At 36.1% G+C, this 27,413-nt stretch overlaps 1 protein-coding gene across 2 annotated transcripts in view; it reads left to right on the forward strand.

Moving 5' to 3' along the window:
- Positions 1 to 295: 295 nt before the first annotated feature.
- LOC108679611 (diacylglycerol lipase-alpha) overlaps positions 296 to 27,413 on the forward strand; it is a 59,303-nt gene continuing 32,185 nt past the window's right edge. For both annotated transcript variants that reach the window (XM_018168265.2, XM_047884312.1), the window contains exon 1: positions 296 to 776. In XM_018168265.2, coding sequence (XP_018023754.1) covers positions 682 to 776 — 95 coding nt within the window. In that variant the 5' untranslated portion in view covers positions 296 to 681. The remainder of the gene's footprint in view (positions 777 to 27,413) is intronic.

Genomic DNA, 27,413 nt, shown 5'->3' on the forward strand with positions numbered 1-27,413 from the left:
AAATTTCTAAAATATCTATGTGATCAACCAACGAGGGTAAATTTGCATGGAAACTTTATGACACATTTAAATCAATCATTCATTTACAAATTATTAATAATTGAAAAATTTTTCATTACTTTTAGAAATTAAACCTTAGTGTCTCGAAGACTTGGACAAATTTAATTGCATTTTCCAATCGTTTCGTGGAAACACAATAGAGTATTAAATTCTGTTTTTTATTAAACTGTGATTATGAATATGACAATAAATGTGTCACTAAACTGATTCTTCATAAACGTTTATTTCAGATTTTCCAAGTCTTAATTGACATAATTACGCCGTTCTTCATTCGGACTGATGACTTTTACCAATCACAATGTTTTGAATTGAAAATTTTACAAGCTGATTTGTATAAACGTTTCTGGATTAAAAAATGTCTCTAATCATCATCAATGAAAATTTAGTTACAATATAATTTTAATTTAATTATAATAGATCCTCATGAACATAAGATAACTAAAATGACTCATGATAATGTTCAAGAAGTTGAGACAATAACCTCAATTGCGAATGAGGTTTTGACTTGATTTGACGATGCTATTTGTAAAAACTGCGATAGCATCAAAGTCCCTTAAAAGATTAGGAACGACGTACGATTGTTTTTTGTTGAACTGTTACCCGGCGGTGTGATCAGTGACCATGCCTGGCATCGTTGTCTTCCGACGGCGGTGGTCGGTAGGATCGGACGATCTCGTCGTGCCGGGGATCTTCCTGCTCATCATGCACACGATCTGGTGAGTCTGTTGATCTCCAGCCATTGATCTTCCTGCTCATCATGCACACGATCTGGTGAGTCTGTTGATCTCCAGCCATTGATCTTCCTGCTCATCATGCACACGATCTGGTGAGTTTTTTGATCTCCAGCTGATCATCTTGCAGACCCAAGAGGACATCAAAGAGGCGGAACACTTGAACTCAAGCGACCATATAATGAAGTTTGATGAGCAAATCATGAGAGACGACGTTCTGTATCATTCGATATTTTCGAAATAGTCAGTAGACTGACCTGATAGTTTATAGAAGATTGCTGCACCATTTCGAAGACATTTCATTTATTGTGGCATCAGCTTTATCCTTTTACGTTATTTGTTTATTGTGAATTTTGTCGTAGCAATATTCCACGTTAAATGTCTATATTTTTCCTTCTGATTGAGGTGCGTTCACATATCCGAACAATAATAGCTACTCTATCCTTTACGACTTCAGTAAAATAATTGTGCTTATGTTTATATTTTGACCCTTTAGGTTGATTTTGCAATGCGGAATTAAATTCTTGGGAAGAATTTTGATTACTATTTTTACTCGAATTTCATTATTCAAACCACAGAATGCCTCAAAATTTCACTCGTCATGTTTGGCTTCAATCTCTGAATACCTGCAGCGCAAGCCGAAATTCGTTTCTTGAGCGATCTCTCCATTCTCATAGAAGTTGAAATTGTTTTCAAAGTCTCATACGGTTAAAGCAAAATTATTCCAAGACATTTTTGATAAACATCGGATACGTTCCCCATATGCGCTTCTGGAATGTAGGATTTCATTATGTAAGACGAGGGTTAAACTAATTCAATTAGAAAGGTGCGTCCTACCTTTTACATAAGTCGTTCATTGCCGAAATTTTCGACTTGCTATTCAGAGACCTGAAAACATTGCATTTCTAAATTTTCCAAGAAATTTCAGTCAGCGCTTGAGCCGCTTAGCGCTCAAGTAATAACATTCCGACTATCAGACGCGATTAAGTCAGCAGCAGCCTCTCAACTGCAAAATTTGGCATCCTACGTTTGATAGAAAAGTTCCAGGAATGCATCGTTTCGTCCTGGCGGGTTAGGTGAGCTGAAGCCATCCGCAATGACTGAAGTTTGAGATGCTGCTAGCGTCCGCATTCTGATCTTAGCTAAACAGGCCGCATCCGGCATCTTCGGGAGCCTTCCCCTTCCCAGAAAACAAAAACGGATCATCGGGAGCTGATCGTCCGCCGATTTTTTTACAAGACTTCTCTTTAATTTCAATTCTTGTTTGTTTGTCTGTCTGACTGTCTGTCTGCTACAAATCTTATAATCGATATTTAACACACTTCTAACTGTCCAATCGATCTGAAATTTTGCACACTTGTGTAAAGTTGGAGACAATGCATGAATCAATTTACAGTTTAATACAGTTTAATATTATAGTAATAAGCTCAGTAACTTTTTTTCAGATTCTAAAGTATAATATATTTAAGTCTCCTAACGTTTGATCGTGTTCACCAGCAGAAATTGCTTGTGTTCAGTTGAAGACTATAATAATATGCCCAGTAATTTTTTAATTAGTCTAGGGTATAATATATTTAAGTCTCATATCTTTTGATCGCGTTAACTAGAAAATATTGCTTTTGTTCAGTTTAAGATTATAGTAATAAGCTCAGTAACTTGTTTTATTTTCTAAGGTATAATATATTTAAGTCTCCCATCGTTTGATCGTGTTTACAAGCAGAAATTGCTTGTGTTCAGTTCAAGACTATAGTAATATGCCCGGTATTATTTCATTTATTCTAGGGAAGTCTCCTATTGTTTGATCGCGTTAACTAGAAAATATCGCTTGTGTTCAGTTTGAGATTATATCAATAAGCTTAGTAACTTTTTTATATTTTAAGGTATAATATATCTAAATCTCCTAACGTTTGATCGTGTTCACAAGCAGAAAATTTTTGTGTTCAGTTGAAGACTATAGTAATATGCCCAGTCATTTTTTATCCATTTTAGGGTATGATATATTTAAGTCTCCTATCGTTTGATTGCGTTAAATAAAAGAAGTCGTTTGTGTTCAGTTTAAGATTTTAGTAATAGGCTCAGTAACTTTTTTTTCTATTCTATGGGATAATATATATATAAGTCTCCTATCGTTTGATCGTGTTCACGAGCAGAAATTGCTTGTGTTCAGTTCAAGACTTTACTGACCTGCCCAGTAATTTTTAATTTATTCTAGGGTGAATTATATTTAAGTCTCCTATCGTTTGATCGCGTTAACTAGAAGATTTCGCTTGTGTTCAGTTTTAGGTTATAGTAATAAGCTCAGTAATTTTTTTTATATTCTAAGGTATAATATATTTAAGTCTATCCACGTTTGCTCGTGTTCAAAAGCAGAAATTGCTTATGTTCAGTTCAAGACTATAGTAATATGCCCAGTAATTTTTTATATATTCTAAGGTATAATATATTTAAGTCTCCTATCGTTTGATCGTGTTCACAAGCAGAAATTGCTTGTGTTCAGTTGAAGACTATAGTAATATGCCCAGTAATTTTTTATTTATTCTAGGGTATAATATATTTAAGTCTCCTATCGTTTGATCGCGTTAACTAGAAGATTTCGCTTGTGTTCAGTTTAAGGTTATAGTAATAAGCTCAGTAATTTTTTTTATATTCTAAGGTATAATATATTTAAGTCTCCTATCGTTTGATCGTGTTCACAAGCAGAAATTGCTTGTGTTCAGTTCAAGACTTTATTAATATGCCCAGTAATTTTTTATTATTCCAGGGGATATTATATTTAGGTCTCCTATCGTTTGATCGCGTTAAGTGGAAGTATCGCTTGTGTTCAGTTAAAGATTTTAGTAATAAGCTCAGTAACATTTTTTTTATTCTAAGGTATAATATATTTAAGTCTCCTATCGTTTGATCGTGTTCACAAGCAGAAATTGCTTGTGTTCAGTTCAAGACTTTAATAACATGCGCAGTAATTTTTTATTTATTGTAGGGTATATTATATTTGAGTCTCCTATCGTTCTGTCTCTTATACACATCTAGATGTGTATAAGAGACAGGTTTGATCGCGTTAACTAGAAGAAATCGTTTGCGTTCAGTTTAAGATTATACTAAAAAGCTCAGTAACTTTTTTTATATTCTAAGGTATAATATATATTAGTCTCCTATCGTTTGATCGTGTTCACAAGCAGAAATTGCTTGTGTTCAGTTCAAGACTTTAATAACATGCGCAGTAATTTTTTATTTATTGTAGGGTATATTATATTTGAGTCTCTTATCGTTTGATCGCGTTAACTAGAAGATATCGCTTGTGTTCAGTTTAAGATTATAGTAATAAGCTCAGTATATTTTTATATACGAATGTATAATATATTTAAATCTCCCAACGTTTGCTCGTGTTCACAAGCAGAAATTGCTTGTGTTCAGTTCAAGACTATAGTAATATGTCCAGTAATTATTTTATTTATTCTAGGGTATAATATATTTGAGTCTTCTATCGTTTGATCGCGTTAACTAGAAGATATCGCTTGTGTTCAGTTTAAGATTATATTAATAAGCTCAGTAACTATTTTATATTCTAAGGTATAATATATTTAAGTCTACTAACCTTTGATCGTGTTCACAAGTAGAAATTGCTTGTGTTCAGTTGAAGAATATATTAATATGCCCAGTAATTTCTTATTTATTCTAGGGTATAATATATTCAAGTCTCCCATCGTTTGATCGCGTTATCTAGAAGAAATCGTTTGTGTTCAATTTAAGATTATAGTAATAAGCTCAGTAACTTGCTTATTAGACTTCTCTTTAACTTCCCTTCTTGTTTGTTTGTCTGTCTGTCTGTCTGCAACAAATCTTATAATCGATATTTAACACACTTCTACCTGTCCGATCGATCTGAAATTTGGCACACTTGCGTAAAGTTGGAGACAATGCATGATTCAATTGACAGAATAAATAATTTTATAAATTAAAAGAAAACATTTTTTTTTCATAAAAAAAAAATTATTTCGTCTGCTACAAATCTTATGATCCATATATGACTCAATTTGCCTGTCCAGTTGATCTGAAATTTTGCACAATTGCAAAGTCAGAGACAATGCATGAATCAATTGACAGAATAAATAAGTTTAAAAATTTACAAAATTTTGATATCTTAAACAAATTTTGAAAAATAATTTTTCTTTTCAATATTTGAAAATAAAATTAAAAATTCATTGTACATGTGTAACATCCAAGACACTGGATTGTTCAGAAGTGTTGTCTTTAAAAAGTAATTTTCAAACGCATATTATTCGACTCGCATTTCCGGGGAAATTGAGGAGCAGAAAATTTGCCGAATTATACAACTATAGCTAATATTTAAATTTTCAACAGGCTTTTATTCACATTTCAAAGGTTTTTGTTGAGAATAATGTGCTCTACACTTGTAAACTTTGCCAAAAGAACCGAAAATGAAATGTACCGATTTAAGCCTATTATGATGGATTTTTACACACACATAGAAAACAGAAATTATATGAAATCTTGAAAATCCATCATCGAGAAACCAGTCACAAACTGCAATAATCGATTTTCATTTGTTTAATAAGGTTTGATTCGTTTGGATTTTCATCTTAACAACCAGTAGGTAAGATCCAGAATTCTTAATTCCACGTTTTACGGTTAGAAGAAATGCATGCAGAGATGGAAACATTAGATCATGACTATGCGACATTAGTCTTTGCTTCATGATATGGGTTGGAATTGGTTGTGGATTTGATATTAGAAACCAATTTCTAATCACTATTTTAATGTCATATGCTCTTTAAATTGATGGTTCCATGATTGACTAAATCAAAGAAGTTTGCATTATATGGCAATTTTTCTAATGAATTCGGAATGTCAAATGTCTGTGCTTGTTGCTCTTTAGCAAACAAATTTCAAAATGTGAGCTTTGGTCTGAAGAATGGATAGGAGGTGCGTGTATCGTAGATTCTTCTCGCTTCAAGTCTGCAAACGGTGACATTGGCTTAAGAAATTAATCTTGATTGGTTGATAGATCTCATCCATTGCAATTACTTTGTGGGATTTGGTCACGCCACTTGCACTTCATTTGTCATGGAGCATGAGCAGCGCGCCAGCCTGCTCAGCCACGCCACGGGTCGTGGAGGATGAGCAGCGCGCCAGCCTGCTCAGCCACGCCACGGGTCGTGGAGGATGAGCAGCGCGCCAGCCTGCTCAGCCACGCCACGGGTCGTGCAGGATGAGCAGTGACGAGAAGGGAGGAGGTTGTTGCTCAAGATCATCAAGCGATCCACAGAAGCGGCCGTAAATCCTCAGGGAGCTGAGGAGACAATCCTGTGGGAGATCCTTAGGTACAAATGACAGGCACTCGCAGACATTAATGGCCATGGCGACTCACTCCAGTGAGTAAATTATTAGGAAATTTGTTTGTATGACAAAAAAATATTACAATTAAAATCAATTAACATGCAATCAGACGACCTTGTTTATAAATGGAGAAAAAACATGGGGCAAGTTACAGCTGCAAATGTGAAATCTAAGCAAGTACATTAGAGAAGAAAAACGATAATTTATTAACGGAAGCAAGAATTAAAGTGTTGCAACCTATCTGTCCATAGTCCTGTTTTCTTGTCTAATTGTGCAAATTGAAACTATATTTTTCAGTTTTATATGCATGGAAATGATTTAAATGATGAAGATGTATAAAATGAAAATTTTTAGAAAGTAAATATCGCGAAGTGAAAATGTTTCGGTTTCCCTCGATATTTTGTTTCTGCGCGATTTTTCTTTCCGAGACCATTTCCAGAATTGAATTAATTTGGCTTGCTCTCTGTCTTGCATAATTATCAATATTTATCATATCTTATTGCCAAGCAGAAACTTTATGGAGTTTGATTTGAAATTAGTACTAGAGATAGATGTGCGAGTTTTCAGGAGTACAAAGCACTAAGACTATTCATGTCTTTTAATAATTATTAATATTACTTCAACAAGTGTAACGAAATGAAAACATTTACGTCTCCATATTTTGGGCGCAGGCTTTGTATCAATTTCATTAGAATTCGTTATGATCGCTAAACATGCGCATGATTAGACAGAAAATAGGAATAACAATCTGGAAGAGCGATAGGGCTCTGCGGTGTTAATAATTCAATAAAAATACTGTATTTTGTTCTTTTATTGATGCAGGAAACATTTTGGTCCCGTCATGCGCACGCCACGGAAAGTGTTTACCGCAGTCGCAGGTCAGCGAGGTTGTTTACACTCGTGTGCCGCAGCCACCTCATTGAGCTCACACGCACCAAAATAAGTTTCATGTTTTCCGCTGCTTCTCCTTTATTTATTTTTTAAAATATTATCATCAATTCCTATTTAACACCTTGTGTTCTCACTCGTGAATTGCGAACTGAGCGAAAAACACATCTAAATATTATTATGAGATCATTTATTAACATAACTAGGTAGTTACAGCAGATCAATAAAAATTTAGCAAAGGATAACCAATCTTGAATAAAATTAACAGAGAGTCACGATTGATTCTTTCATTTAGTTATCAAAATGAAAATTGATTCACATCTTAGCGACAATTGAAGGAAAGTTCGATTGTCGATAAGTTCTTCTTTAGTTCGAAGGATGATATGTCAGTTCCCCGTTTTATAAATATTTACCTTTAAACAATTAGTTCAAAGCTCGAAAGAAATAAACGCGCATGTGAATAAGAATCTAGAAAAATTATTGAAAGTAAATGATAAAAGATTTAAAATAAAATATAATTATTAATCTTGAAGTATTGCACTATAAAAGTAGAATTAAACTCGTGGGTTTTAATTTTCAAAAACCATCATTTTCTATCGTTAATCGTGCAAATATTGTATGATTTATGCGTCAGCTGCACAAGAAATCGTTCATGGTAGCCACTATTTTAAATTCTCTTTAGTACTGATTATTAAATCCTGTACTTGAACTCAGAAAAAATTTCATTTTTTTAATACTTTACTTAAAAAAAACTGGTTGTGGACTTTTCTTCATTGTTTTAAGCTCGCTCGCTTTCACAAGTTCTTTGTACATAATCAATAAGTTACTTAATTAATCGATTCTTATCAATAAGCAGACGGCGTTTTTATCTGATTGGCGAGAGCAGATAAGAGCGCTATCGCTACAAGGACGCTATGCTAATTTCGTTGTGTCGCTCCAATTTATGTATCCTGCACGCCGCTATGTAGAGCGCGTCCAAACTTAAGCAATATCGCACAATTTTTCTTCAAAATTAGCCTATCAAAGTTAATAATTATGTCAGCTAATTATGGACGTGAGACGCGATCATCTCTGTAGAAATGACGGCCCTCAGTAATTGTTAGTGTCGAGCTGGAGACAATTTCTTGAATGCGTTTTACATGGACTCAATAATCTCTGAGTACTTCGCGAAATTTCATTGAAAATAATCGTTCAGGCCAGATATGACTAAAAACCTTTATTTTATTTAGTTACTTATTGTAACTTCAGCGAGATTCTCGATTCAAAGATTAGACTGATTATAAAAACAACAGGAAGATTTGTTCTATTGTATAAAAATACATAGAATGTCTGAATATAATTTCTGAGCAAATTAGACGAGATGTCAACAATAATTGTACCTAAGTAATATCGACATATCTGAACTGAATGATAAACGAATATAGAATGCATAACCCTCGAGATTACACATGACAAAATCATGTGTAATGTGTCGAGCCCACGAGATTTCAATGTGTGGTGTTAAATACGAGCGAACATTCTGCAGCCAGCCTGCACCTAAATTTTACAATGTGGTGTTTGGAGCGAACATTCTGCCGCCAGTCTGCACCAAGGTTTTACTATGTGGTGTTTGGAACGAATATTCTGCAGCCAGCCTGCGCAAAAATTTTACATTTGTACTTATGTGGTGTTTGAAGCGAACATTCTGCAGCCGGCCTGCACCAAAATTTTATTATGTGGTGTTTGCAGCGAACATTCTGCAGCCAGCCTGCTCTAAGGCAGCATCTCCCCTGGCCATCAAAGCATCAAAGTGCCAAAGGTCATAAAAACTCTCAGCGAGCGTGAAACGATATTTTGGACAGTGGAAATTGTATCCATGATCGAAAGAGAACAAGAAATGAATGGTTAGTAAGAAGAATGTGAAGGTTAGAAGAGACATAAAAAATTGCACTCGTTGTTACCAAGTGCACTTGGTAACAACGAACGCAATTAAGTAATATAATAGAAAAGTAATATAATAGAAAATCTGGCGGCGAATTTATATTAGATATATTGACGGATAATACCCGTGTTACCAGGCAAACAATACGCTAGATAGAAAGGGAATTTGCCAATACCTGGCGTGCAGGGTTCTTGTGCTGAAGAGAAGCGCATCGTTGCTAACGAAAAGTCTGCCATACCATCGCTGTACGAGATGATAAATAGTCTCTTGAAGGTCCTTAGATGACTCAGCGAAAGAATTTCTTATAAGCTGCAACAACACAAAATGAGGATTAGTGTTCCACGAATTTCACACAACATCGTAAATCATATTACCTTGTGTGGGTAATATGTTCTATCGGTAAAAATAAATCAAGAATTTAAAAGCAAAGGAAACAGCCAAAAAATTCCCAATTTCTTAAGAATGAAAACGTTTCGGAGTACAGCTCCATGCCGGGCAGTATAATGTTCCGGTGTCCGATTTCGATTTAGAGTTCTAGCTTTCACGACCAGAGTTTCTGACCTACGAATTTTAGTATCCCTGTATATTTTTAGTCAGAAATCTAGTTTACATGCAGCCTTCAGCTCCTATCCCTTGAAATTATAAATAGATAAGCCTGTCACCTCATGTAATTGGATTTTTCTTATGTCAATTTAGGTTTTATTTTCAATGTAAATTTTAGTTTTCAAATTGATTCTGTTTGTCTTATAGGTTTTGAACAGACGATGGAGCTGGACTCCGAAACGTTTTCCTTCATAAGAAATGGTGAATTTTTTGGCTGTTTTATTTGCTTTTAAATTTCCAATGAACTGGCAATTTAAGCAATCAAGTGATTTTAATATTAATAAACTGATTTCCATTACCGAGCACGTATTCCGGAAAAAATCAACCGACAAAAATTTTGTAAAAAGTTGTCTCCGAATTTCATTCAAGAGACTCGTTCAATTATCCTTATCTTCTATTCATCATAAAATTTCCTCTAGTGAATAATGTCAGGTCCTCTAATTTGAAGTGAATGCTTTATTTGTTTGATTGGTTTAAGAACAATTTGTCGTTGATAGAACTTTATATCTGATAGGACCATCGACACCAATAGTGATCTATGTTTTTGGTTTACCACCGTCTTTTGGTATCGGTATCCACTTAAAACCGAACTGAATCGCCAGATTTTATTGAGAGACAATGCATTTTCAATAGAGATGTCCCGTGTATCTAATAATAAATGGAGTAATTATACAAAAAATTCCCTAACAAAGAAATTCTTCGGTTGGGTTTAAACTAATAACTCGGAAGAGTGGGAATCTGGTATCATAATTAACTTTTTTTTATCTCGCCACTATTTCTCCCACACTCATGCTTATATATATATTTCTTATGTTGAAATGTTTCATTCAACAAGTGTTCTCTGTTTTATCCACCAGTTTCTATGTAGCCGTTAACACTTTTCTTCTTGCCCTACCACCCTCTTATTTTTCGTACTATACATGGCAGGGATCCCGAGCGATGTCCCTAGCTGTGCCTCACCTCGCTTGGCGCGGCGCCAGCAGGCGTTGTCTTCCTCCAGACGAAATTCGCAGCTGCAACTCCCCTGTCTGTCAAAAAATTTGCAAGCTGATGTGAGAATAATTACCATGCGTTCAAGCATGTGCAGAAATTACTCTCGCTTGTCGTGCATTGTAGAATTTCTGCCCTGTTACAGCCGTTTAAATGATTTCGAAAGCAGTACCGCCATTATGAATTTCTGTGGGATGTTCTGAGCGAACGAAAAAATATATAACTCAGTACTCACTGCAGTGAGTGACAGAGAGCACATTTTCTCGTCGACGAAAACTTGATGTCACGGACGGGCGGACGGACAGACGGACAGACAGACAGACAGACAGACGGACATGGCGAGCACAATAGTGCATTTTTTCCATAAATGAGAAAATGCGCTAAAAACATTGTGAGCTTGGAGTCGGAAGCTCACCGGCGCTTCTCGGAATTTGAAAAATAACCTGTTATTATAAACGCTTTTTCCACTTTCAGAATTCCCCTTGCTTCCCTCACCCGCCGCAATTCCCTGGCTCGGGATCTCACCTGACAGTTGCTCTCTGTCACCGTCCCGCTGGAAATTTGGATCGTTACCTCCACGCAGGTCGTGTTCTCTGGAGACCCCGGATAACAGGCTTCTCCATTCCTTCCTTCCTTCCGAGCGTTGGACGGAATGCTGTTTGGGCTCTCAAATGTCGACGGCCGGCAGTTTTCTCCGTATTCATGCTGGCAATAAGCTGCACGGAATTCAATGCGAGTCCAATAACAGTCGCGTGGATGTCACATCAACTCACATGATGAGTGTGCACTGCGTTGGTCTTGACATTTATTTCATGACACTCATTTGTCGATGGGAAATGATTTTTACCACTGGATGGACAATTAAAATGGGATAAAATGCAATGGAATTTATGCCACAAATGACGAAAAGTATTCTTTGAAGCAGAGACTCCAGTAATTTTAGCTTATGCGCACTAGGTTTGATTCCGAATCTGGCGTTTTAAGATGGGCGTGAATTTGTTTTACGTTTCCTAAATTTACTTGCCCAACTATTTCAGGAGGTTGCTGTATATAGTATACAGTTTGCAATGAAGTGTGAGGCCTCAAGAGCGAGGTGAGGGCGGCCGGTGTCGCTCCCTCTGTGGACGAGGTTGTGATGAAGGGACTGTTTACGCCAGCCCTCTAAACACTCAAAGCCTTCGTCGTTATGGGCTTGTGCTGCTGACGTCTTCTCACTCAAACATAGAGTGGATGGGTAGCAAGAACGAGAATTAGCAAAAAAATGATTAAAAACTCTAGAAGAGATGTAGAAGTATCAGAATTAAAGAAAAACAATCGAAAAAAGTGTGGTTTGTCGCCAGTTTCTCGTTAAATAAATAATTTGCAAAATAAAATGAGATTATCAGAGATATTTTACGTTTACATAAAGTTATGATATAATATTACTTGGAAAAGTAAATATATTTCAAATCTGCACTACTTATTGAGTGAAACCAGGGGTTGAAATATCGAGGAATGTAATAAAATGAAAAAATAACGTATATAATTAATAATGGGTATTAATTACGTCAAAAAAATTAAATTAGTTATTCAGAGATGGAATTTTGTGTGTTAAGTCTGATGATTCAGCCCAACACCATAATGTTTTCAGCTAACACGGTTAATCAAAGACACAAAACCAAATTTAACATACGATCATCGTGGTAGAAGCGTTATGATTCCTTCAGAAGTTCTGTCAAATGAACTGGATTGAGAGATAAATTGCAGCAATGATCTCCGGCCTCTGGAAATCTTCCAGGCGCTGTTGATATTATGAAGCGATGTGGCGAGGCTCGTACCAACTGCTGTAATGTAGCTTATGGATATTTTGGTCGAGTCCTCCCGCAAATCTCATTCAACGCTGGCAAAATCTACTTGATAAAGTTGATGAATTAATTAGTGATCAGCGGTACAACTAAAGATAGAAGATAAATTAAAGCATTTTTGGCTTAAATTGAATGGATTTGAGAGCAGCGTGAAGACTTAAACCTAATCTGAAATTGAAACTGATAATTAAAACGGGAGCACGAGGGCCACGTTAATTTTTTTATACCGTACGTGTTCTTGTTTTTATCCAGCAATTTCCAAATTGATTGATAATTTGTTAATCTGTCAATAATGCGCGAATCGATTGAAACTTTGATCGCCCATTGATAATTTGATCGCCTAGTCATGATTTGATTTTTGATTTCATAATTTGCTCATCTATTTGATAATTTAATATAAATGAACATTCCTGTCTTTCAGAAATAGTTAGATGTTGAATCAACAAAATATATGAATAATTAATTATTTTACATTAGAAGAATTAAATAGTGTATATGATTGCATTTTATTAAACTTAATAAAAAAGAGCAGCTTGAAGGTAAACTCAAATGTCAATATAATTATTTTGAACGTCTCAAGTTTGTAGGCTCACAAGTAGTCTCAATAAACTCGCGTCGCTAAATACGCGAAAAAAAGTGAAGAACCTTATGAAAAAATTCATCAAAACCACACTATGTTGCTCTGTCATCGTAGTTGCATCGTGGAAGATTGTCTTGGAACATTTCAAAATTTGCTGTTCATAGGAATTATCTCTTTTACAATATAGTAACATATTCAATAACAGATGCGTAATATGAACAAATTTTCATAAAAGATGCGCCATTCATTAAAGCGATGAGGAATTGATGCACATGAGTAACCGATGTGCTTGCTGAATTCATGGACAAGAGGAAATGATTTTGCTATATATGTGATATCTATCAATATATCAATCAATATATGTGATAACGCTCAGGGCTTGTTGTTCATGCTGAAAGTTTTAAGTATCAGAATCACGCGTTGTATTTGCCGCTTTCATTGACCCAAAATTTATCGTCATTTTATTAAAATACGGGAAAACATATAGCGACCTCTAAATTCATTAGGATAGCTACAGCAGGTTTTTGTCTGTAAGGTATCATTCTTGGTCTTTGATATGACACGGCGTCGAGAATTCGGGCGCAAGTTAGCGCTTTGTTATTGAGCTTTGCAGCATCTAAAACTTGTATAGGTTCTGAAGTTATAACAAGGTCCTATAAGCCTTTGGAAATACCTTCGGGAATGACTCACGCTAGCTGCAGAGATTCTGTAGGGGAAAGTGGGGTACAATGGGACAAAAATATCAAGCGAAAAATAACACAATTTTTTTATTATTAACATATGAAATGCTAAATAAAACTAAGCATCACATTCTTGGTTATATCGCTAAATACCTAAGCAGTGATTAGAACTATTACGTGGACTAGAAATAATAAAAATACACAATAAAATAAAATGAACCCAGCACACAGACCCGGGGTTTTGTGGGACAGTCCATGGGGCACTTTGAGACATTTTACCTAAGTAGAAAATCATCAAAACTATAATCGAATTTCAGGTTAGAATATTATCTTTTCATAGTTCGGCATAGCCTATTCATATAGTATATAGGGCCGGTATGAATAACATTAATGTTTCCCATACTCTCTGATACAAGATCAGCCGCATCAGGACAAACAAAACGTTTATATTTTTCTCTACGATGTAAGCAAGTTTTTTTATTTGTCATTTTAACCTTCTTGCGTTTTTATTAAGCCCACATAATCTGTTTTTCAATCTATAAAAATTAAATTTTACAAGAACGCAATCATGGAGTTTTGGTTTGAAGATCATTTAAAATATTTCCGAACCTTTTCCCATTTGTAATTCTTCGTCTATTGCTTTAAATGAATTATATAGAATATGATATTCTTCTTCTGCTGAAGATGACGAAATGCCTCGTATTTATTTCATCGAATATTTGGCGGCGTACGAAGGTCCAGGCTTGAAGAATGGGAACGACCTGACCTGGGAAGTAGACACTGACCCATTGTACCCCAGACGAACTGTCCTAGTGTGCCTCAAACCACCATTTTGAAGACATTCGACTGCCTTATAAATTATTAATATACAAAGTTACTATTTATCATAGGAAATTAATTTTGAACGTATTATACTGCAATTTGTTACACAGCCAAGCTTTAGTTCACCCAATGAGCACTCTTATATCACATCGAATGCTTGTAGAAAAATATTCTGTTGGTTTCCCTTAAAATAAAATATTTCTCACATGGGTATACGGGACAGGGCAACACGTCTCTCTGCTACGGCAATCAATGCACTTATACTTATAAGTTATTACTACCTTATACTGTTTCAAAAAATACTTTATATTATAAAATAATTGGCGTGTCCCATATACTGTGCCCCATGTCACACTTTACCCCACTTTCTCATGCTTAGAGGAAAGTTTACAGTGCACTATAATAACGAGCTTGCTATTTATTTATAGTGTACAATTATATTATTACATCGCGAAGCTTTTATCGAATAATTAATTACCAATCCAATTTATCGGGGAAATTTAATGTCGATTTGATCTAGCACATTAGAAACACTTTGAATCGTGGTTAGGTGCGTTTGAAAATAAGTTTAGTGACGATGATATTGTAATAAAAGAAATTTAGAATTAAACCCCACTAAAACATTAAATATAACTAAGATTTAACCATTGCGCTATAAAATTTGAAGTACAAAGAGTCTCTCAAAAATTTAAGAAAGAAAAATTGTGAAATCGAATTATTTTCGGTGCTAAGTTTAAAAGACCAAACAAACATAATATTTTATAAAATTAACATCGTACTATTTACCCTAAACGAGGCAATGCTAACCCATAGGGAACCGTTACAGATTTAAGAATGCAACACATGTGCTATACGAAATGGAAATACAGGCAATTATTCAAATGTATTGTTATAGATATGAGACAATAGTAGTCCGCTCGACGTAGGATTGCTAACGCAAAGCGTATGGAGGCTTAAAGTTGACCGCACGTCGGGGCTGCGAGGGCGTGTCGCTTCTGCTCAGAGGGGAGGCTTGGAAGAGAGGGATGAGGGGAAATGATGTTGAGGAGGAGAGAATTTGTTAAAAATTAAAACGTTGTATGAATAACGACACGGACAATGGACAACATTTTTATGTATACTATATATGCTTCATTTGTACTGGAACATCTTAAATAAGGAAAAGATGGCGCACAAAGTAGAATATGTAAGCAGTGGGAAGCATTTCCTCGTGACTTTGTGGGATATTCATCACAAAGAATATCTATTATCCGAAGTGCAGAGACTAGCAATAAAGTCTCATTGGTCAGCTTTAAAACCAAAACATTCCCTTGACAAAAGTCGCTTGTATTTCACTAATTACTGCTTAGGTAATGTAACTTTTTTTCTGTTAACCATCATTTCACATACATTCAGTATTAACAATAAAGAATAAATAGAGTCAGTAAATCTGGACACAAAACATAAAGCCTTTAGCGAGGACGCGACGCCGAAGCCATGCAGGGAGCAGCCGTTATAGACGCCACGCACCAGCGAGGCTTCCTCTGTGGAGCAAGCGAAACATGGCATATTTATTTCTAATATACGTGACAAATATATCCTAGTTTATCTTTATGTTTTAAAATATAGATTGACCTAATTATCATCTTATCATATAGTTTGGATATAATGAAAATGACTGTGGTCTTAAAGTGATGTGATGGTTTCATGTGGAAGCTGATATTCAGATGATTGTTAATAACGTATGAAAATAGTGAAAGCTAAATAATCTTAATTTAGCTATTATTACATTTCCGACCAATAGTGTCGGGTGAACAAGAAGATTCTAAACTAAACTAAGGTGTAAGCAATCCAAAAGCTTATGAAAGTAATTTGCTGAAGCATCCGAAGTAATTTCATTTTAACTCCGGACAACTGTCTTGTTGTTGATCATTTGCCAAGAATTCGAGCTATAGCTGCAGAAGCTCGGTATGGCAGCCTGTAGCTGTGCTGGTTTCAACTCTTTCCCGACAATGTTGTGTTGTTTGGGCTACCAAATGGAGTGGCGTGCAAGAATTGCTGGAGTTAGGACCACTCAAATGTCCTCGGTAAATGTTTGAATGGTCAGAGTGCAGTCTAAAGTACGAAAAGAAAAGACAAATATATGGGAAAAATAGTTTCATACTAATATAACCCTATCTTCATGGGATGATGACAATCATAAGGCCCTGACTAGTTTAGATGCATATTTCAAATGTGGTCGACTATCAATTAAGGGTCTGCCTTGTGACCGTCAATTAAACGACTTCCTGTTGGCCCTACCCTTCTATGCGGCGTAGGATATCTCTACAGCTATCGGCTTCATTTCTGCATGAAAGTCGTGAAACTTTAGTTGTATTCTCACCAAATTCTTAAGCTATGACTATGCAGAAGAGAGTACTTGCAATAGCACATCTATGCAGCTGTGCACTCTAATCAGCAACATTTGTGGTACTGGTAACAACGATGACAGTGTTAGGTTGTTCCATGAAGATGGTAGAAAAACATGGTTGTTAGAAAATGTATCTTGAGGTAACCATGGAGTTATTACCAAAGGGTAATGATAGGTAATCTACAACACCATCATAAATGTCAACGTTCACGGAAGAAGAAATGATTGTTTGTTTGTTTGTTTGGTTACTTTTTTATTTTTCCGTAACTAACGTAGTTTCAAAATAACAAACACAAGAGATGTAATTCTTTCTTAGCGGTAAAGTATAGCAGAAATGGGACTAGCGATGACACAATGTTGGAGCCTTTTGTTGATTAAATTAAAAGTTATGAACTTGGAAACTGCTACAACTGGAAAATGAGTCTTACGCAAAACTGCTAATAACAATCTGTTTTCCTTGTATCTTCTGGGCTTTTTAACTTCATAAATATTGTTCACCAAACAAGTGTCGTTGAAATGAAAGTAACGCATCAACAGTCGACGTTGTAACAATTTCAAAACTCAAATAAATAGTAAAGTTCCTGAGAAAACTTTTATTCTGAGCTCAGTACAAATGAACCATTCCATGTCCGCAATCTTTTTCGATGAGATCGAGACGTTAAATTTTAAACTTCTTTCGAAAACTTTGAGATAATCGCGTGCCTTGTGTCATGTCCTAAATAAATTCCGATTAAAAGCCTATTTAGGTTCGCGCTAATAAAGATCCCACATTCTCTTTTACATAATACGGACGAAGTTCGTACCTGGCCTGAATGAAATACATTGTGCATGGATGGATGTGCAATTTTCACATTCATCCATATCCCTGGATGAAATGTCCCGTCCTATCTATTTTAAACTTCCCATTTGTCGCAGCCTCACTTCAGAACATAGCTTTACTTTCAACAGAATATTTCTATATGTTAACCTTGACCCTATAGACCCTTATAAAGTTTCTTCAGCGTTCATCAATGCGACGCATATCAGCTCTGACCCTACATGAATGCATCTCATCGTTCATCTGTGTGATGCTAATTGTAATTCCCAACTCATTATGGATGTATCTTTCATAACTCATTATACATAATAGTTCATCTGTTAGACGCTTACTGTAATTCCTGACTCAGTATTCATGACTGAATGCACCTCATCGTTCATCTGTTAGGCGCTAAATCAAACTGAAGTCTGCATGCTAACTTTTATCGTTTTTCTCGCAGCGTGCGCTATTCCTCGTAGACAAATGGCTCCATTACTCCTAATTTACAGCACATGGAAGTGCAGCAGCTCGCCAGCGATCCAAATATTGCACGTTATTGCTCATATTACTGCCTTGGGACCAACATGTTAAGTCGTGAATGTTTATGGAGTGCTCGTATGCAGTGGCATGTTCTTCATTGTGTATTTAACTTCTCAATAACTAAATTAACGTAGCAACTAATTGACTGCCATAATGACTTACTGAAAGTGTAGTCTTAACGTGAAGAGTTATGAGGGCTTCATGGCTGCCTGAAGATGACATGGATTCTATCGAAGAATGTAAAAACAATTTTCTTGCTACGACGACTTATACCTACTAATAGACAAGCGTACATTATGTAACAATAAAAATAATGTGGTTAATAACTATCATGTCGACAATTTTATCACTCAGAAACGAGCAAAAATATTTTTGGTGCTGTCAAGCGACTTCCAAAGACTATAAGTCACTGATGAAAACAGGTTCAAATTCTGAAAGGCAACTTGTGAAAATCCTTCTGCCAACGAGCTGATTCACGTCAAAATCTTCTTTATTCTGCTTTCAGGAGCGTTTTGTCTATATGCTAGAGCTAGAGCGCTCATGATAAGAAAGATTCCTTTAAAGATGAGCTTGAAATTTTTACTTAAATAAATTTAAATTAAATTAACAATTTATATACTAGTAAAAAGGCACAAGGTTTTGAATCGGTGCAGAAGCGATTTCTACAAAAATTACTGATAAATTATTGGCTTCCGGTATTACTTATAATTAGAGCCACACATTATAAGCTCATATACACATTATCATTGGTGTTTTACTTTCGAGACTTCAATAACAAATATCCTTTCGTCGAGCTTCTGCAGCAGCTGCCACCACGAGACGGTAATGTGATCATCTGATGCGGATGAAGAATTTGAAGTATAGATAATATTGTTATGAAATCGAAGAGAGAGAGATTTTCGAATCGAATTCCATGACTCTTTCATAATCGTTATGTGAGGATGGCCCACATTCTCTAATATATGCTTGTTGAGAGGCAGTCGATACCTAAGACGCTTTAGCTCCTGCAGCTCTTGTGCTAATAAGCAAGAGTAATGCTTTATATTTCATAATACATTACAGTACTCAGTTAATCTTCCCAATTTATTTTTTCTTATCATATATATTTTTCATAACAACGTATTTTGTTCCTTCTCGGAACGTCCTCCTAATTTACCAGTCGGTTGATGATCTTGAAACCATGTCATCGAATTATCCTTTCTTAGATAGATAATTTTCTTCACAGCTCTTAGAACGTTTAACGATACACCGAAAATCATAGAAAGACGCGAGTATATGACTGACTAAGTATGAACAGGCGTGGAAGCTGTCCGGAATTTTTAGTTTCCTAGAGCTTAATTTCATCTGCAGAGAAGCGGAAGACTGTTCGCTCGCACGCCTTGTTCAATTTACTGCGACAATTTCCCGTCGCAGTACTCCGGCAAATTGAGTCTGTGGCGGACGCCGGGGACGAGTCCGCATTTCTCACACTTGGTCCGCCGCATGAGCATTGAGGACGAACATAAGTTTGGACCCTTCATCCGATGATTGTTTCTTGGTTAATTTATTTGGTCAGCTGGAAACGTTTCATCTGCTTGAGGCACCTATCGACGTATTTTAATAATTAGGAAACTGCATGTAACAAGTAGCTTTTACGATCAAACTCAAAATAACTCGTACGACGAAATTAGACGTGATATTTGAAATTTATGACATAGCCCACAGGAAAGCATTGATTATATTACTGCACACCAGCTTGCGAAATCTGAGTATTTTGAAAATCTCATTTGACAAGGAATTTTTACATGCACAAGATTGTGCCGAAATAATAATTTATGTATATTATTTTGGAATTCAAGTTACTTCTTGCCATGCATTGAGAACCGTCCTAATTGTGACTCACCAAAAAACGAATGAGGATGAATCGCGGCCTCACCAAACTCTTAACCCATTAACGGCATCAATTTTATTTTCCCGTAAAGTCAAGTATCAAAATAATATTTACTAATTTACGTTCTCAGAATTTGAACAATGTTGACTATTTCGTGCAAAATATTCAGATATTCATCAATGCAAGTTTTATTTAGCATCGACATGCGAGATGATATATCGTGTACAACCATCGTCCTGTTGAAGCTACGGAGAGCGCTCCATCGCGCGCTTATTGGTCGGAAGCCTTTATGCTGAAGCGGAAATGATTTTACTCTGGATTTCTAACCTTCGAGCAATTGGATTCAAACTGAAAAGAGCATCACCAGGCATACATAGGAAGGCTGAAGTGCCAAAAAATTTGGAAGTAGAGAAAGCATCCATTCGAAATGGATGCTTTGTTGTCGAATGTCGAATCCGGTCGAAAAGAAAATGCCAGGAATGAGTTTGATGAGGCTTCTTCATGCCGTTTTAAACAATATCTTCACTAAACTGTGATGCCTCATGAGTGGCGTGAAAGAGAACACGTCACCCATAGAGTTATAGCGGGTAATTGCTGAAACCCTTGAAGCCGCTGCCTCTCCACAGGTCTTGAGTAGCGATGAAGCTCACTTACTAAACATTGGGACTAAAAAAAAACAGAATTTTTGTCACTGGTCTGAACGTAATCGTCGTGAGCTCTACAAATGTACACACTGCTCTCCTCGCTGAACTATTTGGTTGTTGCAGAGGTGTTAACTTCTGTGCGATCGGCCTGTACTTTTTTGAAAAAGTTGGTGTCACAGGAACTGCGACCTCCGACCGGCATTATTGAGGCCTTCTACAACCCCAAACTGGAAGATGTGATACCGAGCATGTGAAGTTTCGACAAGAAGGTCCATACCTCAAACAACAACATGTTCTGCCGCAGTGTGGAGAAAATGTCAACGTAACGTTTGAATTGACCAGGGAGGGAGGTGAGAAGGCCACCACTGTTACCAAATTTAGGCCGATGTCATTTTTTTGTTGGGGTTGCTGAAGAAGATGAAAAGTTCAAGATTATCTCGCGAGCATTTTAAATATAGAATTATTAATGAAATCAATGTCATCTACAGCAATTTAGATCACTATGATTTTATACGATATGATTAAAATAGAAGAGTTCATTTGAAAAAGGAAGGAATTAAAGATTTACATTATGATCAGAGCAAGCAATACATATCTATTATAATCACAAAAATGACGCTCTCATCGTCTTTTGTGCATTTGTATAACTTTAGAAACTGAGTTGAAACTTATTGCACTGATTAAAACCTATTGCAACATGGAACTCTATTCATGACATGAAATATATAAAGTGACTCGTGTGAAAATTGTCCTGTTGTTTTTTAAAATCTCTAAATTTTCGCAACTATTAATTTTTACATTTAGTGAAATTCAATCAAAACTAACCCGTTATTCATCATAACGAGGCATTTGAACATCGTGAGGAGCTTGAGAAATTCACAATTGTACATAAGTTTAAACTGCAATAGCAGGGAAGTGCACGTCAATTAAGAAGCAAAACAAGGAAATAACAAATTGCATTCTCAACCCCAAGCACGCGCACCAGTTCCCAATTCCTCTTTGTCGGTAACCACAGGTGTTAAGGCTATGCCCAGAAATAAAATTTATCCTCCCCACTTTTGCCATTGGGCGAATGTGAATTCATGTGTTGGCGGAAAATACTTTTAATCACCTACTATTATTATAAATTATTAGAGCATGTATTATAACCACTAGCGAAAATACTACCGTTAACAAAAAAGTACAGGTTTACGAACCTCACGAACAAGAAAGGAAAACTAAAGTTAAGAGTTAAGCTAGAAATATACTTAAACATAAATGTATAATTTCAATGATCGTGCTGAGCTAACATAACTGATTTAGTACGATTAGTTCAGACTTTTACACTTGACTGCATGCCGTGCCCCATGAAATAAAAGTTAATGCAGTGAATTATAGTTTGAGAGCAGCCTTGCAGGAACGTCGTCGCTCCATCACAAGGATCTGAAGTGTCGCAAATGAGCTTCATTGTGCGCCGTGATTGGCCATGATGAAGCAATGCAATTATGACAGGTGCAATTGTCGTCTATTCAGTGCCCGGCATGGCCACATCAAAATGTAATCACGTTTAGCTTGCCTGTTGCTGGTGCAACATTCACAGCTTATAAACTACGTGCTACTGCCTAACGCAGTAAGTAGTCCGTTTAAGTTCATAAATTATCTAGCTTTTTAATTACCGTGCGTGTAATGCACCAGTGCACGCACATGGCGCTATGTGTGCACACACACGGCGCTACACGAGTGCACGTGCACGGCGCTACACGAGTGCACACACACGGCGATACACGAGTGCACATGCATGGCGCTACACGAGTGCACATGCATGGCGCTACACGAGTGCACGCGCATGGCGCTACACGAGTGCACGTGCACTGCGCTACACGAGTGCACATGCATGACACTTCATCCAGTTTCCAGCGGGAGTTCAGTGTTCGGTGGTCGCCGCTGAATTTCTCCGAGATTGTTGTCTCTATAACTGTGCTGAGTATGCACCATGGGACAATATTAGCACATTTTCATTTTTGCAGTGTAACGCGCAGCTGTCCTAGATTACATATGTATTTTTATAGGTAACCGTGAATGTTCTTAGATGGCATGTTTAGGAATCATATTGTAAAGTGTTATGTGTAAGACAGTGATCTACAGGGAAATTTTCTGTTGAACTGAAAATTTGGTGCCGTGGGTAATAAATACTTAAGCAGATAGGTTATTTTATTATGATGATTTATAGTTTTTAAATAGCTTACCAAACACGTGAAAGTCCGAGCATGCCTATAAACAAAATAACGTTTAACACTAGCCTTTATGATAAAAACATCTGCCGATATTTAATCGTTTTTTGACTCCTTGAAATGAATAGAAGTAACTATCGGGTAAAAAAATTCATCTCAATACTAATTCATTATGGCCCTAAATAATAACTACGCTGCCACAGCAGACGTTAAAATTTGATGTTAAAATTAATTTATTTAATTGCCATCGCTTATAAAATACCAGCAACAGTCAATCAGCAACAAAACTATTGTGAGTTCCAGCCTGTGGCCCCAAAATGCAATACATTTTCATTAACAAGACTGTTGCCCTCGATTAATTCTCATTTTTTTCCATTTCACTGCAGTGATGAGTATCGTTGCATCACAACATGTTTATAGCGTCCCAGAATACAAAAAAAAAAAATCATTTAATGAAAGTCCTCTCCAGGCATCGACATTACTATTTGCCTTATTGGCTGCCATGGCAAGAAATCACAAACGGCGATCCTCTGCTAGTGAAAGGTCGTTTACAGGATCGACAGCGACTGGCTGCAGGGAAACGCTATATTACATGAAACATTAAGGCCGAGGCAGCAAGCAATAATGTTTGAAATAAGCAACTCTTCTTTCTTCCTAAACAATATATTTGGACTGAACGGAAACTTGATGAAAAGTAGCCTGAGCAGGTTATTATACAATTTCAATATTGTTTGACTTAAGGACGTTAATTTATTAACGTTCATCGTAACGTAATTGTTAATTCATACGTAACGTACTTTATTAATATGGTTATTAATTACCAAAGTAATTAATAATCATGGCAATGTAGTATGGAATCACAGAAGAAAGCAATGAAACACATCCACAGTGAGGATTTAGCTCAGTGGGAAACAGAAATTGATGTAGTCTTCGTTGCGATTATTGTACCGGATCAGTATTAGGTTATCAGACCAATATTCAAGCCATTTTTGAGTAATTATCTGAAAAAAACTGAGCCGAACTATATGAATTTATGCATATGTAGGTTACTTGATTATTTTAGTCTCTGCCATCGTAAAATTTAATAGGTTGCGTATTTTTTGTCTATGCGTAAAGCCTCATTAAAATAATTTATTTGTGCAGACTTTCATGAATAATTATTACAGACTGTACGACTGAAAATGAACACAAACACAACCGGAAGCTAATTTATGCTAAGATTGCGTGAGCATAAAGATTGCATCATACGATCAGATATTTCCCTTAAATGGTCAACGAGTCAGCTCACAAATTTTTACCCACTCAATCATAGATAAATGCATGTAAAAAAGTCACTAGATTGCTTTAATCGCAGATTCACTAGAAATTTAAAAGCGAAGAAAACACCACAAAAATTTAGCATATCTCTTTTGAAAACGTTTCGGAGACCAGCTCCATCGTCAGTTCGATAAATCTAGAACACAGATAAATGCAGAAAATTAGTTTGGAGTTAATAAAAAAAAACACACAGAAGTTAAAAACCTAAATCTGTGTTCTAGATTTATCGAACTGACGATGGAGCCGGTCTCCGAAACGTTTTCAAAAGAGATATGCTAAATTTTTGTGGTGTTTTCTTCGCTTTTAAATTTCTAGATAAATGCATTAATTATATTTTATTAAATTAGCATTCCACAATCTTGCTCAATGTATATAGGTAAACTTGCAGGTAGCGTTCTCCATCATTGTACATAAAATAAAGGCCACCATTCAACACCTATTCAACGATAACTGAGAGTAAGGAATTACTGAAGAAATTGGGTGCGTGTGATGATTCTGTAACAGCATAATAAATTGAAATAAAATAGCTTCGATAACAATTTACTATAAACTTTTCATTGATATCAAGTGTTATTAACGCTAACATAAATAAATTGCAGTGAACGTTCCATTTTATCGGTCAGAGTTAATTCTTGAGAGACAAGCATGAAAGGCGGGGTATTTTCTTCAGGTTGATGTGCTGCTTTCGTGTTGCACAGCCAATCTAGAATTGCAAAAATTTCCAAAATTTTCCTAGAAAGAAGTTCATTATAGGAACCACTAGCTTGCGATCGTTGTTGGCAGTATCTTGATGGCATCAAATTATTCCGTCTATCTCGGCCATGCGAACAGCTGACGTAGTTTACGAAGAGGAGATGCTAGGCAAGCATCAACAAACAAAGACGGTCATGTGAACACAGCCTGTGAAGGCTGCCTCCGTCCGTAAAATGTCTTGCTGTCTTAGCTAAAAACATGCAAAACGGGTTTTTGTTCGAATTTTTCGTGAGGTAAAAATATTATCTTAGCTTCATTTGCTCCATATTTTTGCACTGAAATAGGAATTCAAAAATATTTCATCAAAAATGCGTACATGTCAGTAATACCTACAGCATTGAAAGAGAAAACCTTCAACTGACTTGGGTTTTTTAAATTTAGTTCCTCTGTAGTATTTTTTCTTGCTTATCATTTCAAATGTTGTATTGCCTTGCTCACTCCTAATTTTATCGATCATTGAATATGACCATGTTTGATGAGATCCAGTAATATTTGAAGATCAGTTGGTTTCGACTTCACAATATCCCTAACTTGTCTGCACCATAAAATAGTCTGAGTAAACCACCTCAAAACTTGGAGTATAGACCGAAGAAAAGAATTCGAGTCCTGAAGCCACACAAAGTTTCAGAGAAGTCTTATTCTTCAAGATTTTGCCGCAATTCTTTCATGGCTACGAACAGTTTTCAGGGAGTCATTTGGTAACAATCTCGTTGGGACGGCTCCTAGGAAAATATGTTCCTCCCCTTTGGGTCATAAGCAATACAAGTGAAAAGCAGGCATGCTTGCAATAGGATTATATGTAAACCATGCTATTCGTACGAGAAGGTGATACGGAAAGAACTGCACCTCTTATTTTGTCTCTGTTGAGTCGTGAGCAAAACAAAACAGATGCGGGCTGCCTGCAATAGGATTATTTTAGAACCATGCTATTCGTACGAGAAGGTGATGCGGAAAGACCTGCACCAAGTTTCGTACAGAAAGGCCATTTGACCGTTTTTTTCCAGTGAGCATTGTCTAAATACTCCCTGGGATATTCTTCAGTTATTGAAAGACTGTAGGCCTCGAAAAAGAAAATATTGTTTTCAGTCGACTTGTGGCCATTGCTGTGCCTCTTCTAGAATACTTTGGGCATGGCCAAATTTGTTAAATAGATGAATGGTTTTTGGAGAAAATTTCCCTTTAAATGAACTCTCGCATAAAATGGTCACGTAAACTTCAGCACAAAATAGAAACGTAACCTAACGCCTTACGATTAAAATTATAATATTCAACCATGTGATCAGTAATGAGTTCATAAGTAAGATCAGTTAAAATGAGAAATCATGTAAATTGAACTTCTCTATAATTAAAGAACTCTAGTACTGTTTAAGTAGACTGTGTGCAAATCAAGTTCTTGCTACGAATAAACTCATTCTTAAAATTTCTATGCATTTTCTCAGAACTATAATGATTTAAATGCTAATTGAGTAACTGTATGATCTATTCGAGATTCATATTGAACATTATTTCCTAGCGTTTGCAAAGTATATTCTAGTAAATTTACAGGCAAACAATTCGTGACTCTAATTGCATTCCAGGCGCCGGAAAATTTTTTACCGAAGACTTTTCGTCAGGGAATTCTGTGAACAAGATCACTTCTGGACGCTATTCGAGATTTGTCGTATCGATCTCGGCAGCGAAGTGGTCGAGGTTGCCAGCTTCATTTTGCATGCCAGCGTCACAAGCAGGAGCATCAGATTGGATTATTTTCGGTCAAACTGAGTTGTTTTGAAGGCTGGCTGCATAAATTACAGCAAGGTAGGCTCTCGTTCGGAAGTGGAGGATACATTCCAGCGCAGTAATCTAATTGCGTATTTTCCTCTAATTGCGTATTGATGGCTCAGAGATTAGGTATGAGCTCTAATTAATTCCTAGAACTCTTGATTAACAACGAAAAAATTGATAAAGAAAAGAAATAGGAAGTGTAAAAAACAAATAGGTTTTACTGTGGCAAAATAAAACTTTTATGGTTAATTTTATTCAAAAGAGGGCACTTCTCAAATAAACTTTGCTTGTAAAAACTGGATGAATTATTATATTAAAAATAAACGATTATTAAGCGTCTCATATGAATTTACACAACATATTATTCAAAAATTTATTTCCGAAATAATTTTACCAGCAAACTAAATGAAAAATTTACGTGTTTTCTTTTCAGCAAAACAAATTCCGAGTAAACTATTGCTGCGGGAAAACTTGACGAATCTAAAAGCCGAAGAGTTTGCACAGAAGCGTGACCACAACTTCTTCAATTTTTTATTATTACTACTTTTTGACAATCCGGCAAAGAAGAATGACCATGAATTCTTATGCCTCCTACTCCTTCGAATTCCAGCAATCCTGTAAATAGCGCTACCATTACTTCTTATGCTCCTACT

Source organism: Hyalella azteca, unplaced genomic scaffold, assembly GCF_000764305.2.
Source record: "Hyalella azteca isolate HAZT.00-mixed unplaced genomic scaffold, Hazt_2.0.2 contig15126, whole genome shotgun sequence".
NCBI lineage: Eukaryota > Metazoa > Arthropoda > Malacostraca > Amphipoda > Hyalellidae > Hyalella > Hyalella azteca.